Genomic DNA, 15,013 nt, shown 5'->3' on the forward strand with positions numbered 1-15,013 from the left:
GTCCATACATGGGCATGTTTTGGTGTGCTATTTATAGTTTATGAATTTCATCAAGCGTCTCGCTAGCCAATCACAGTACTGAGCAAAGGGTATGAATACTTATCAGCCAATCACAGTACAGCGACCCCAACCCCACTTATAGGAGCGGCTACACCGCTCAAAAAAGGCTTTATAAAATAAACACAGGTAGTGAGCTATATTTCATAATATGTCATAAAGTGTCACTTAGTCCTATGGTTTACAATATCAGCTTACAATGACAATATGAAATGAAAAACAAAATGTTTTTAAACTTGAAATGACCCGAAGACCTATGGCCTCCGTTACTCTACTTGTATGTCCAGGTTGGTTTCTTCAGGAATGGTCAGAACAGGAATGCTAAGGTTTTGAACCGTCCAAAGCAGAAGCTGTGTACAGCATGTTGTGCTCCTCAACAGTTTGTCTTGCGTTTCCCAAGATCGTGGTTTAAGACACCTTTTGCTAGCAGAGCATCACTGATGCTGTCCTGAGTGTGTCACTGAACAGCTGGGCGTGTAGCGGAGCAATAACTGAGACGGCCAGGTTCTCCTCCTCTGACATGATGGTTGTAGTCGTGTGCGTTGGCTTCAGAGCTCTGACTACATCCTCAGGACCGTCTCGTTCAGTGCACAGATGTCACTCGCTCCATGTCTCACCTCTGGAGACATGAGGGCCGTGCCGATTGCAGGCTGTTGATCGAGAAACCCGTCAAGCATTTCGTCACCATTGTGCCATCTTGTGACAACATCCGTCTTTACCTTGTGAGATGGTAGGTCTAACATCTTCTGATTTCTCTGTAACGCATGGTTTGCTATGGCACTTATGTGGGAATATGTTGCAATGCGTCTCTTATTTTTGCTATTTTCTTAGGTCTATTGATCACAATTGCAACTATAAAAACATGGATGATATTACCCGTGTACTTTTTAAACTTTCAGTTACTGTGTGCCCTATAAGGGTTTATTATATCCCTATGATGCTTTGGAAAATCACATCAACTTCACACCATATATAAAAGAGTAGATGATTTTTTATTTATTTTTTCCCAATCTTTCCAAAGAAATGGTGCAATGCGACATAGCTCCGTTTAACACAATGCTGTACCTCCTCCAACTGTACATATTTTCCCCTTATTTTCCCCATGTTTTTACACTTTTGGCAATGTAAACGTATCTTTTTCACATGCCAATAAAGCTCCTTTGAATTGAATTGAACTCAATGGACGGGGGCTTGTAAACAACACAGAGCTAACAGCAACTGCACTTCGACCCATAGAGGGACCACTGTAATTTTTTATGTAGTCAATGGGCATTAGATCAGCTGAAATCTTGCCCAAATATGTTTGTAGTCATGCGTCGTAGACACGTCATAGATGACTTATGATCTGAGATCCACATTGGATCCTCATCATTCCCATGTGGATCGTGAGATCCACATGTTTAAATTTTTTTATATTATTGTTAGCACACATACTTGTATAACTGAGTGACAAATAAAAACTGCTGAATCATGAACACACCCACATAAAGCTTTTACCTTCAGCCGAGTTTAGTTTTGCTGTTAAAAGGGTCTATCGTTTGTTCCAGGGAGCTATTGTAGTTCTCTGCTGGCTTTGGAGTAGCTTGTGGAGTCACATGGAGATCTTAATGAGTATACCAACAACAGAGTTGGGGGACATGCTCACCTGCAGTTATCAACTGTGAAATGTCTTAACGGCTCGACGAGTACACGGCCCACTTAAGTGGAGAGTGAAGGCAAGCACTACAATTTGACCTGCAAACCACTGCACTGGAAAAAAACAAAAACCTAACTCAGTGTAGAAAATGGACCCTTTATACACTGTCAGGGTTGAATTAACACATGATATTGCAGTGTATGCTCATCTAGCTCTCCACCCTGCATGATTACATGCCTTGGCGAAGGAACCTTCCATTTTTAAAGAAGAATAGATGTTGTGGAGTAATGAAATAAATAATGAGAACTGAATAAAAGAACGACCTCGGGTTTGTTTGCCCTGCTTTCTCCGCTGTACCAAACAACAATGTTGCAGACTCTCTGTGTGTGTGTGTGTGCGTGCGTGCGTGCGTGCGTGCGTGCGTGCGTGCGTGCGTGCGTGCGTGCGTGCGTGCGTGCGTGCGTGCGTGCGTGCGTGCGTGCGTGCGTGCGTGCGTGCGTGCGTGCAAAGAACAGGACCACAACCTTATTACCTGCAAATAAGATTCATACATTCATACTATCAGCATATTTACAAATTGCCAGTGCTTTGCGTTTATGAAAATGAGAAAGCAGAAGACAAGATTTCTGTCCAAAATACATCGCAATCAGGACTGTGATTGCATTTTTGATGCAATTTAAAGCAAAACAGAAAATGTTTGCTCATTATACAAGTATATAAGCGACACCGTGGGTACATATTTGAAGTTCTCCAATCCAAACTCCCTGTGTCAGGTACAAGGTACAAGGTACTAGCTAAATAACTAGGCAGCAGACACTGGGAGCGTGTGTGTTGCCGTCTCAGTGGAAGTGAGAGGAGGATAAAAGTAAAGTGTTTGAACATGAAAGCATGACAGCGGAAATGGCAGCAATAAGGGTCCCCAAAAACTAAACAAAAAAGAACATTCTCCCAAACAACAGGCACACGGTTAATAATTCACCGCACCACAAGAGTCCGTTTGAGCGAAGCTTTTCGAATATTCATGGGATATGATAGCCAACACAGGAACTCTGGCTCACGTTGCATACCGTGTTATTCATACGGTGAGGTGGTCTAGCGGTTTGTAGTGTGTACTGGAACTTGTGTTTTGGGCCAAGCAAAGAAATGCCAAGAGACAGCCAACTCAGGCATTCAACAAATAAATCTGTTTCCTTTGGTGTCTAGATACGGATGGGAATTTCTCTCATTTTTAGAACTAGATGTTGTTTCGATGGCCTAGGGCAGTCCGACTGTTGTCTGTGAACACAAACAACTCTCTCCCAAAGCCACAAACCAGAGCAGTAACTCATAAACATGCGATAGAATCATCATGCAAAATCTGGAGCTACTCCGCAGAGGATAAACTGGGAAAGATGCCAACGGTGACTGTAGGAGCGGGGTGGGTGGGGGGAGTCCACAGACATGGTTACCATTTCTGGAACTGTTCTTGTTTTCCAATGAGGAATGAATCTCAAAAGCTAAACAAACAATGTGAGGGTCCAATCAATTCTTCCATGTACTGTACTGTTTTTAGAGTGCCTCCAGAATTGAGCTGAACAATTTTATTGAACAAAATATAAAAATCACACCCAGTGTGAAGTGAGCGGTGCTATTTAAATTAATTTCATCATGCATCTCGCCAGCCAATCACAGCACGTCCTGCGAAGTGACGTGCTTACATTTTTTACATTATTATTAATTTCATCATGCGTCTTGCTAGCCAATCACAGCGCGTCTGCGAAGTTTGAAGTTAATTTCATCATGTGTCTCGCTAGCCAATCACAGCACGTCCTGCAGAGCTTAGCCTATGGGCGTGTTTTCCACAGCATGGCGTCACAGCGAAAGACACATTTTCGTGATGGAAAGAAAAACTTTCACCACGGATGGGTCCTAAACCCACTTATAGGAGCGGTTACACCGCTCAAAAATAAAAACATAAATACGCTTAGTTACAGTTGTAAATAGTGTGTTTGTAAGAATATCTTCTTAACTTGTTTGCCTGGTTAAACAAAGGTTCAATTAAAAACGACGCAGCCAAGAGCAGTCAGGGATCCCACTCCAGGCAGCCATGGCGCTACCTCCTAAGCCACAGCCAAGGCTCCGCAATTTTTTTCCCCTTTACACCAAATATAGAAGGACCCAAAAATAGCTAGTCTACAAGCTCAGTTGTGAGCTTGTAGATCCACCCCAGAATAGGTACGCTGGGTTCATGTGGTTAAAGTGGAATTAATGATGAAACTAATACCTAAACAAAAAAATCTATGGATTCCAGTCCTACACTGAGAACCTCAGCCGTTGTTCCACATACACGTTATACAAAGTGCATGTAGACATGTCTAAGTGGAAGGAACTGTGGAGTGTGTGTTTATGTACCGACGGGCAGCAGCATCTTTATTAAGCAGTGCAGGCAGACAAAACAACACGACATAATTAAAGGCAATACGATAGGGGCCCACTTGTGTGGATTAGTGTCTCCACAAGTGTCCTCAAGAGAAGCACTGATGACATAATCCAGTTAAACTGTATGGAATGAAATGGGGGCACCTGGTGGCTCAGTCAGTTAGTGTTCACACCATATGGAAGTTGACGCAACCTGAAGTCCATATTTTGGGCATGTCATTATATTTTTATATATATGGTATTAAGTGGTTAATGCTGGGTTTGAATCCACAGGTCACATGTCATTTCCTTTCTCAGAGGGCATACACTCCTTTTGTCTTTCCCCACTGTACTATTATGCCCTAAAACTGTATACAATACAGTGAAGTGGAAGGCAATCTGTGCAATAGTATGGTCCTGCACAGTATGCAACTAAATGATGGAATAATAATGGTACACCATAAAACTTTGGTTTAAGCATCTACAAAACGGCACTACGGTCAATAGCTGAGCACAAAGATACAGTATGGCCAAAGATGGACAGTATGCCTTAAGTATGCCGAAACATGGTTTAATAGACAAGACCTGCACTTTTAGATCGAACGCAAACCAAACTCTCCTAGCCCTGTAGCCTATACAACCTTAATAATAATAATAATAAACGGTCCGAGTATAGTTGTAACTCGGGTCCGTTTCACTAAGACTAGGGTTTAAGCGGTTAAAGGAAAGAGCAGAGAGCGCAGTTTCAAGGCACTTACATTCAGTGTTTTTCAGCAGGGGATGGAGCAGGCTCCTGGGTGTCCCGTGGTGAAGAGTTAGCCTGAGACACAAAACAAAGAGAACATTCAAATTATAACAGGATTTTTTTTTAAACGATATTTTTGGGGCTTTCCCTGCCTTTATTGATAGGATAGTGGGCTGACAGGAAATGGGGAGAGAGATGGGGGGTTGACACACAGAAAAGGTCGTCGGGATAGGGAGTCGAATCCACGACACGCTGTCAAGCTGGATTACCAGCATATGTGGTATGCGCCTGGACCGCTAGGCCAGCAGGCGCCCAAATTATAATAGGATTAAACCACTGGTGGACACCTAGCATTCATTCATTGATTATCTGCTTCTCATCACATCTGCTGGTAATTGTGGAATCGACAATCAATATAATTCTTATCAGATACTGTATATGACTTGTTGTTATCATAGCATATTTCTGTCCTGCAAATGGGTCAAATTTTACACTCTAAGAGTTAAATGAACATTGGCTTTCTTTCTTGAGTGTCAGTTTAACTCTGAGAGAGTACAAATGGACCCATAAGGGTCCATTTTGATTTGTACACTCTCAGAATTACAAATGGGTTAGCTCCATGTGGTTCCATTTGTACACTCTCAGAGTTACAAATGGGTTAGGGTCCGTTTGGCTCCATTTGTACACTCTCAGAGTTAAATTAACACTGATGAGTTCACTGTGTGGTTTGCGATAATCACCTTCTGTCCCCGTCGGCGGCCCTCGCCTCAGCCTTGCCTGCAAAAAGCTCCAAGACAGTGAAGCCGCACCCCAGGTCCTGCTGGGAGCCGTCTGGCCTGACCGACAGCGCCACCAGCTCCAGAACAGCCACCGTGCTGGGCAGACGCAGGGTCGTGTGGAAATACAGCACCTACAAATGACAAAGTGACACACAGCCTGAAGAGCAGCCAATGGAAGTCATCCAGTGTGTCTGTGTGTCTGTGTCTGTCTGTCTGTCTGTGCACACTTGTGCGTGTGTGTGAGGAAGAGAGAGAGAGAGAGATATATAGAGAGAGAGTGAGTTTCATTGTGTTGCAAAGAAGAAAAGTGAATGTCGTCGCTATAGGTCAGAAACCTTGAATGTCTATATTGTATCTTTTTTCATAAATTAATGCCCTATTTTATACATCGTTGTATGACAGTGTTGTGCAAAAGCAGCAAAAATAGCTGATCTACAGCGTTGAATGTTGATCATCCATTATTAAATCTTTTCAACATTTTTTTAAATGTCCACCTATAACATGTCCATAATAGGTATGCCACTATGCCAGATTGAAGTATTTCTGTAGGTTTCATAAATATTTAACCAATGAAAAGTATTAACAAGAGCTTGTGGCTAAACAATAACTACATTGGATCCATTGGAACACAGGTTTTTCTTTCCATTTCTTGAAAAGTAACAGTTTTGGACTTATTATTTCCACCCAACAGTGACAATATGCGTTTGTTATCATTTCTGGGGGGCAGCAAACTCAAAGGCATGCACTGCAGCAAGGATCACGCATCCAGTAAAGACAATGGAAAACATTTCAAACAAAACATTACATCATGCCGACATCTTGAGGAATTCAACTGTCACACTTTACATACAAATTGAAAAGTAGACTTCTACTTTTCAATAAAACATTAACTGATGCTCCTGGACACATCATCAGTGTTGTTACCTGGAGTCACTGGGCGTTTCAGATCTGGCAACAGACACCCTCCTCCAGGCAACCCGACCGAGGCTGATCAGACCCCGGCCTGTGTCCAAGTGGCATGCTACTGCCCCCACTGTCTCTTAGAGGCGTAGTTAGAGACTAACAATAACTAATAATAATTGGGGGTTAGGGTTAGCCTGGCACTAGCCAGACCGACAACGGCGGATCCACTCACACATGGTATGTGTGAATGGAATACTTGAATCCACGGCATCAGTCCGGCCGATGCCAGGCCAGGTTAGTTTAGATGTTGCAGCTGGTGTTGGCGACACTAGGAGGCTCTAGGCACTGTGGATTGGCTCCAGGCCTGGCTCCTTAAGTACTACTCTAAAGTGTATAACCCTCAGACTGGTGGAAAGTAACTATGTACAGGCAAATACAGTACTTTCTACTCCACTACAATGATTAGAAAACTTTAGTTACATGTTACTTTGTAAATTTAGATTATTATTACAAAAGATACATAATTATGTATGTAGGGAGGAGTTGGAGATTAATGCGTATCACAGTAGCATGTATGTCTTCTCTACTCATGTCAGGAATATTTGAATATCTGACCCGTTTTCCTTGTCATCTATTCTATGACATCAGTCGTCTATCTATGATGTATGACTCCAAATTTGGGTAAGGTTTCACCCCGATCAGAGCCCCATTGATCTCCATTATAAAATTTAAGTTAAATATTTTCAAAAAGGACGGCTGTGTTCAAACACTGTCTGAGCAGCTCAAGTGCTCCGGTCTGGATGAGACTGGTTTGAAAGAGGAAATAATTTGCTGTCCAGTATCCACTTGTAAAGAGAGAGTTCAGGATGTTGGTGGTGGCGGCGGCGTTGCTCAGAGGTGCAGTTAGGCGTGCTGGGAACAGGCCCCTGTATGGCGCTGATCGTCTGAGCACAGTGAGGTCCGGGGTCAGTTTCTCCAGGCATCACGCCTCTGCCGACTTCTCTTCATGCACAGAGTCAGATCACCCCAAAATCCTCGTGACTGGGGGACTTGGTCAGTTGGGGTTGGGACTTGCAAAGTTGCTGAGGAGACGGTTTGGAGAAAATAATGTAATTCTGTCTGATATCCGGAAGCCCACGAATGACGTGTGCCACAATGGTCCATTCATCTACTGTGACATTCTGGACTATAAGAACCTGAGGGAGATCATAGTGAACAACAACATCAGCTGGCTGGTCCACTACTCAGCCATCCTGTCTGCTGTGGGAGAGAGCAATGTCTCACTGGCCAAAGAGGTCAACATCACAGGCCTCCATAACATATTAGACATATCCATCGAGCACGGTCTGCGTGTGTTTGTGCCTAGCACCATCGGTGCCTATGGGCCCTCGTCGCCCAAGGACCCCGCCCCGGACCTGTGCGTGCAGAGGCCTCGCACGATCTACGGCGTCTCCAAAGTCCATGCTGAGCTGATGGGTGAGTACTACCACCACAGGTACGGTCTGGACTTCCGCTGTCTCAGGTACCCAGGCATAATTTCCGCAGATTCCCAGCCTGGTGGCGGCACCACTGACTATGCAGTCCAGATCTTCCATGCAGCCGCGGAGACAGGTCAGTTTGAATGTAACCTGCGCAGTGACACACGTCTCCCAATGATGTACATTGACGACTGTCTGAGAGCCACCCTGGAGGTGCTGGAGGCGCCGGCAGACACACTGAGCAGCCGCACGTACAGCATCCACGCCATGAGCTTCACGCCCCACCAGCTTACCCAGGAGATGCAGAAACTGCTGCCTGGCCTCAGGGTCACCTACAACGTAGACCCCATACGACAGGCCATAGCGGACAGTTGGCCAATGGCATTGGAGGACAGCGCAGCGCGAAGGGACTGGGCCTGGAAGCACGAGTACGATCTTCCGGAGTTAGTGCAAGTCATGCTGACTCGCATCATGCCAAAAGTATTAGGCCGCAGACCGCCATCTGATAATGTTTTGTGCCAGGGGCCCCCATAAGAGAACACATTTGAAATTTGTTTCCGAAAATAGCAGATCTACAACCTCATAACGTGTCGCATCACGGCGCGTGGTGAGCTTGTAGATATGCTATGCTCAAACAGCCGTAGTATGAAATATGGTTAAAGTGGTTAAACAGATTTTTATGCTATTTTAACAAATTTTGCTGGGGACCACCTGTAACCCCCAGATGGACCCCTGGGGGTTCCCAGAGCTAAATTCTCCTGTCACCAAGTGTAGTTCAGTGCACTGACACTGGCAGCTATAAACCAAAGCCATAAAACATACTGAATCACTGCAGGCATTAGAAAAATGTAAATACATAAAAAGTCCCAAACCACCTAGTTGTCATTGTCACTTTTTAAAGAGTCATGGTATTTGCCTACAGTACATCCATACATCTCCCTCTGTCCAAATACAGTACCTCCCTCCTATCCTGCCCTGCTCTCTTTTGCCATCATCTTCAACATGTTGCTTTATACCAGTACCGCCTCCCTCTGGGACACGGTGGGGTTGTTGTACACTGGTCACAATCAAGAGTAAAAAAAGAATCAGCTCTGTCCTGAATATACGCATGTCCTCTCACAGACCCCCTGATAGGCGGCTAGCCTCTTGCAGAGCCACGCTATAATAAGTACACTATAATAGGTACGAGAGAAAAACTAAGCCAACCAGGTGCTCAACGGAGATAAAAAGGTTTTTTTTTTTAAAGTAGGATGATGGTGCTTATAGGATCAATGGGAACAATAACTGAAGAAAGAAGAAAAGATCTGGGCACTGGGAGAGGATGTAAATGTAAAAGAACTGAGGACCAGTTAAATATTAAATATTAAAAACATGTTGGCGTTTTTTATATTTCTGTTAACATTAAAGTTCTTTTAAATGTACATCCTCTCCTCTAGTTTTCTGGAGGACAGTGCTCTGATCTTTTCTTCTAGAATAGGGAATAGCAGCTATAATTCTACTGTACAAGATTTTATATAAATATTACATTACAATTTATGTCAGATGTGTTATTATGATATTGCCATAATATTGCACAGTAGGACTCTCTCAATTGCTATGAATTTAAGGAAAGCAGCAGAACCAAGGTTTGTTTCCTTGTAATGCCTTGCAATAGAACCAATCCATGTTTTAATTTCTGCCCCCAAAGCAAAAACAAAGGGATTTTTTTCCTCCTTTTTTTTACCAAATGGGTTCCCAGAGCTATTCTCAACTAAATTCTCTATTTTTATACAATAAGATAACACAGTCAGCACCTTTTTGAAAGGTGAAACATTATCTTACATGCCCAAAGTCAAAGGATACAAAAATTACCAGTTTTGGGCAGTTTGTTAGGCTAAAGTATGGGCTCAATTCAGTGCCAATATTATGTTGTACTTGTAAAAGGATTTTGTATTTGTAAACAAATTTTGTATTTGTAAAAAAAATATTTGTATTCGTAAAAATAATTTGTACTCGTAAAAAAAATATTTGTATTCGTAAATAAAAGATTTGTATTCGTAAACAAAATATTTGTATTCGTAAAAATAATTTGTACTCGTAAAAAAAATATTTGTATTCGTAAATAAAAGATTTGTATTCGTAAAAAAAATATTTGTATTCGTAAAAAAAGGTTTTGTATTTGTAAGCAAAATATTTTTATTCGTAAGATAAAAATGTGTCCATTAAAAAAAATATTTTAAACTTTTTTTCTATATATATTTTTTTGTGTGTTTGTAACATGTGTTAAACATGTTGTAATTGTAGAATTATATTTACAATGAACATTGTGACCAGAAAAAAACAACAGTTTGCTCGCTCGAAGATCTGTTTGCTCTCTCTCAGATCTGTTTGCTCTCTCTCAGATCTGTATTTTTGGCACTCTGCACTTCCGGGTATGAGCCAATCACGTGAGGCCTTTTCCACTACCCAATCATAAAGCTCCATAGGTCTCCATGGCAACATGGCAAACGGGGTTGCCATGTTGCAACCCCAAGTGTTTTAGCTGCAACATAATTCCATTGCTCAGGAAATAAACAACGGATTACAATAATGTAACATTCCCTATAATCACTAACATGTAGGTGATACCTATGTCTATCAAATATGGTTTTATTGAAAGGTAATCAAAGGCTAGATCGAGTTTAGAAAGCAAACAGGTAATGTCAGGGCGCCTCAGTGCGGCTGCAGAGTTTGATTGAGTGTTAGACTAGGACACTCATTATCCCACATGCCATATGTCAAAATGACCGGCTTCACCGGGAATCGTGCGTGTGTATTTTGCTAAGAGATTGGTTACATAGTTTAATTGATATTAATTTATTAGTGCATTAAATTTCCCCATCCACTTTAATGGGAAAATGAAAAAACTCGATTTCAAGTATTTTTTTCTCAGAAACTGTAAGGGCTAGAGTTACAAGGCTTGGAGGGGAGGTTCATAATTTAGTCCGAAATTATCCAAAAACAAAAGTACACCAGTCGGCCTCATGGTGGCGCTATAAAAGCCCCCTTTACGTTTTGGCCTTTAACTTTTGAACCGTAGGTCGTAAAATAAAAATATTTTTTTCCCTAGATTCCTTGGGTCATGACACAACTCCCCGTATAGGCCACGCCCATTTGCGTCAGGATAGATTTTCCGCCATTTTGAATTTTCTTCAAAACACACTTTTAGCTCCTCCTCCCACATATTTTGTCCAAATTTCACAGAAATCGGTGCACATGATCTCTGGACCCATACAATAAACACCTCCAAACGGAATTTCATTCAATAAATGAAAATGAAAATTAGCGGGAGGGATTTTTACAAAAAAGGCCAAAACTCACGAACGAAACGTCCGGTCAATCCCAAATTTGAATCACATGTCAAGGGTAGTTTACTCAACGAATCCCTAAAAGCATTCCCACTTTGATCCATAGGGGGCGCCACAAATGCACAAAATGTAACCGTTTGATGCAAAAACATGATTCTTTTTGGACCAATCCACTCCATTTAAGCTACAAATGATCTCTGATGACATGTGACAATGTAATTGGCTTGCACAATTAGTGGGAGGGGCCTACAAAAAATGTAAAAGCCTGTGACTTAATTTGGACTAATAACTATTTTTTATTTTATAATTCAAAAACTTGTATTATTTAATTGATATTTATTGTTAATTAAATCTATTAAAAGATTGTTTAGGAGATATTTGACAGTTCCTGGGAGGATTCTACCTGGCTTTTGTTGTGTATTAATATAATAATAATGATAATTTCTCTACACTTCTAATTGCCTACATGACTCATATATGCTATTTAATGGTAATAGAAGAAATATGCCTACATATATGAGACACACAGGGCTAAATGCGTATTTGATGTGGCCTGTGTCAAATACATAAATGTGAATGAATACATATTTCTTCTATTACCATTAAATAGCATATATGAGTCATGTAGGCTATTAGAAGTGTAGAAAAATATGTAGGCCATATGTATATGCCAGCGCTGTAGTCTAGTTTTTGGCAGGATGTGATTCCCTCCAACACACATATATACAGTATCTAATAATAATAATAACAATAAAATAATAAAGCATCACTCTTGCACTCTTAAATGGTAATAATAAATGTTCTGCATTGAAAATTACAAGCTGATGAACATGTGCTCTCTATTATTCTAGTCTCACTCTGCAGCCGCACTGAGGCGCCCGGACATTACGGACAAAATATGTGGGAGGAGGAGCTAAAAGTGTGTTTTGAAGAAGAAAAAAAAATGGCGGAAAATCTATACTGACGCAAATGGGCGTGGCCTATATGGGGAGTTGCGTCATGACCCAAGGAATCTAGGGAAAAAATATTTTTATTTTACGACCTACGGTTCAAAAGTTAAAGGCCAAAACGTAAAGGGGGCTTTTATAGCGCCACCATGAGGCCGACTGGTGTAATTTTGTTTTTGGATAATTTCTGACTAAATTATGAACCTCCCCTCCAAGTCTTGTAAGTCTAGCCCTTACAGTTTCTGAGAAAAAAATACTTGAAATCGAGTTTTTTCATTTTCCCTTTAAAGTGGATGGGGAAATTTAATGCACTAATACATTAATATCAATTAAACTATGTAACCTATCTCTTAGCAAAATACACGCGCACGATTCCCGGTGAAGCCGGTCATTTTGACATATGGCATGTGGGATAATGAGTGTCCTAGTCTCACACTCAATCAAACTCTGCAGCCGCACTGAGGCGCCCTGACATTACCTGTTTGCTTTCTAAACTCGATCTAGCCTTTGATTGCCTTTCAATAAAACCATATTTGATAGACATAGGTATCACCTACATGTTACTGATTATAGGGAATGTTATATTATTGTAATCCGTTGTTTATTTCCTGAGCAATTGAATTATGTTGCAGCTAAAACACTTGGGGTTGCAACATGGCAACCCCGTTTGCCATGTTGCCATGGAGACCTATGGAGCTTTATGATTGGGTAGTGGAAAAGGCCTCACGTGATTGGCTCATACCCGGAAGTGCAGAGTGCCAAAAATACAGATCTGAGAGAGAGCAAACAGATCTGAGAGAGAGCAAACAGATCTTCGAGCGAGCAAACTGTTGTTTTTTTCTGGTCACAATGTTCATTGTAAATATAATTATACAATTACAACATGTTTAACACATGTTACAAACACACAAAAAAATATATATAGCAAAAAAGTTTAAAATATTTTTTTTTATGGACACATTTTTATCTTACGAATAAAAATATTTTGCTTACAAATACAAAACTTTTTTTTACGAATACAAATATTTTTTTTACGAATACAAATCTTTTATTTACGAATACAAATATTTTTTTTACGAGTACAAATTATTTTTACGAATACAAATATTTTGTTTACGAATACAAATCTTTTATTTACGAATACAAATATTTTTTTTACGAGTACAAATTATTTTTACGAATACAATTTTTTTTTTTACAAATACAAAATTTGTTTACAAATACAAAATCTTTTTACAAGTACAACATAATATTGGCACTGAATTGAGCCCATACTAAAGTTATTTAATAAAATAGGGAGTTTGTTGTCAAAGCAAGAGAAATTAAGGCAGGATTGATTCAAAGAGGTTACAAGGACCATGTTACTACAACTAAAGTTATGTAATAAAGATAGGGATTTTGCTGTCAATGCAAGAGAAATGTAGTACCATGTTATAGATACAACTATAAAGTCTAGTGCCCTAAATAGAGAACTAACCCCGACGCTTATGATACTAAAGCGTTTTGGTGCCCTCACACATGCTGAAGTGTCCATGTGGCTTTAAATATACTGTATACATAGGCCAAATTAATCTAAAAATTTACAATAGCTGGACATAAAGTAGCTACAAGAAATGAAAACATGGATTATGCTATTGCGAGGCACTACAAGGAAAGAAACCGTGGTTCTGCTGCTTCCCTTAAATTCATAGTGGATTAACAGATATTTATTGTAGTTTACAGAGGTTATGTGTTAGTAGAACAAAATTCTCTAAGGCAGTGCCAAGCCCAGTGCAGTCAGCTTCTACATTAACCGGTCCCCTGAAAGGAGACCACTGAACAGCCAGGGCTCACAGCACCAAAGAACAATGGGGGTGTGGGCATTGAACACATAATGACATTCTCAAGAGATGTACTGTATGTCCCCTGGTGAGGAGCCGCTTTACATGTGCGTAGGGGGTTTGGGTTCGCTATTCTTACTTCAGAAGAAGATGGTTAGGCCTGTTGGGAGCCAGCTGGAAGCCCATGCCAGACAAGTCCATTTGTTTACCTAACTCTGCCATTCAAAATGGGGAAATAACACCTTACCTGCAGTGAGGAACGGCAATGATTTACACGTGCACAGGGCTGCAGATAATAAAAGAGACCAACACATTCTCTGTGATCCATTGGTCCCTGCAGCGCAACAAAGGCAGCTTGTTTTCAGACATAAAAGTAGAACACGATGATGGAGAGAGAAAAACGGTAAAAGGAGATGAGCTACTTTGAAATACAGAGGCAATTTCTGGCAGCCCACGGTGGTAGAGTGTTTTCATCTGTACACCCCCCCCCCCTCCTCTGTCCTGCTCTCAACCACTAAAGTCATATATTTAAAATCAAAACCACAGAGGCATTCACGTTAGCCACATCAGTCATTTATCTTGCCGCACAGTCCATTTCAATTACCTCCCCAAGGTTTTCAGGAACAAAAATACAAATCGTCCCTATAGGACAGAAACCTTGTATTGTAAACCTCCATGTTTCATCTTTTTACGTTTTTTCTTAAATGTAATATGTGAATGCTGTATTTTATACTTTTTCCTATGACAGTGTCGCACAAAAGCAATGGAAAAATAGCCGTTCTATAAGCTCACAGCGCATTGCGATGAAACGTGTTGTGAGCTTATAGATCAGCTAATGTGTTGTTTTCGAAATTTTTTGAATTTATTTTGGAATGGCTTTGGACATACAAGGTTTATGCCCGACAGCGATGCAATACAATACACG

General features: G+C 40.9%; 2 protein-coding genes across 2 annotated transcripts in view; one reads left to right on the forward strand and one right to left on the reverse strand.

The window, feature by feature from the left end:
* The window catches only part of nphp4 (nephronophthisis 4), a 244,105-nt gene that overhangs the window by 197,374 nt on the left and 31,718 nt on the right, over window positions 1-15,013 (reverse strand). The window contains exons 3-4 of the mRNA XM_080443698.1: window positions 5,576-5,745; window positions 4,849-4,910 (exon numbers count right to left, since the gene is read on the reverse strand). Of these exons, the coding sequence (XP_080299824.1) occupies window positions 4,849-4,910; window positions 5,576-5,745 (232 nt within the window). The remainder of the gene's footprint in view (window positions 1-4,848; window positions 4,911-5,575; window positions 5,746-15,013) is intronic.
* Window positions 7,384-8,529, forward strand: LOC308097375 (L-threonine 3-dehydrogenase, mitochondrial-like; the record flags this gene model as incomplete). Its single annotated transcript, XM_080445131.1, has 1 exon — window positions 7,384-8,529. One exon carries the CDS (start codon window positions 7,384-7,386, stop codon window positions 8,527-8,529), a length of 1,146 nt encoding a protein of 381 aa, XP_080301257.1.

This window comes from Gymnoscopelus braueri (assembly GCF_963280865.1).
Source record: "Gymnoscopelus braueri genome assembly, chromosome: 12".
Classification (NCBI taxonomy): domain Eukaryota; kingdom Metazoa; phylum Chordata; class Actinopteri; order Myctophiformes; family Myctophidae; genus Gymnoscopelus; species Gymnoscopelus braueri.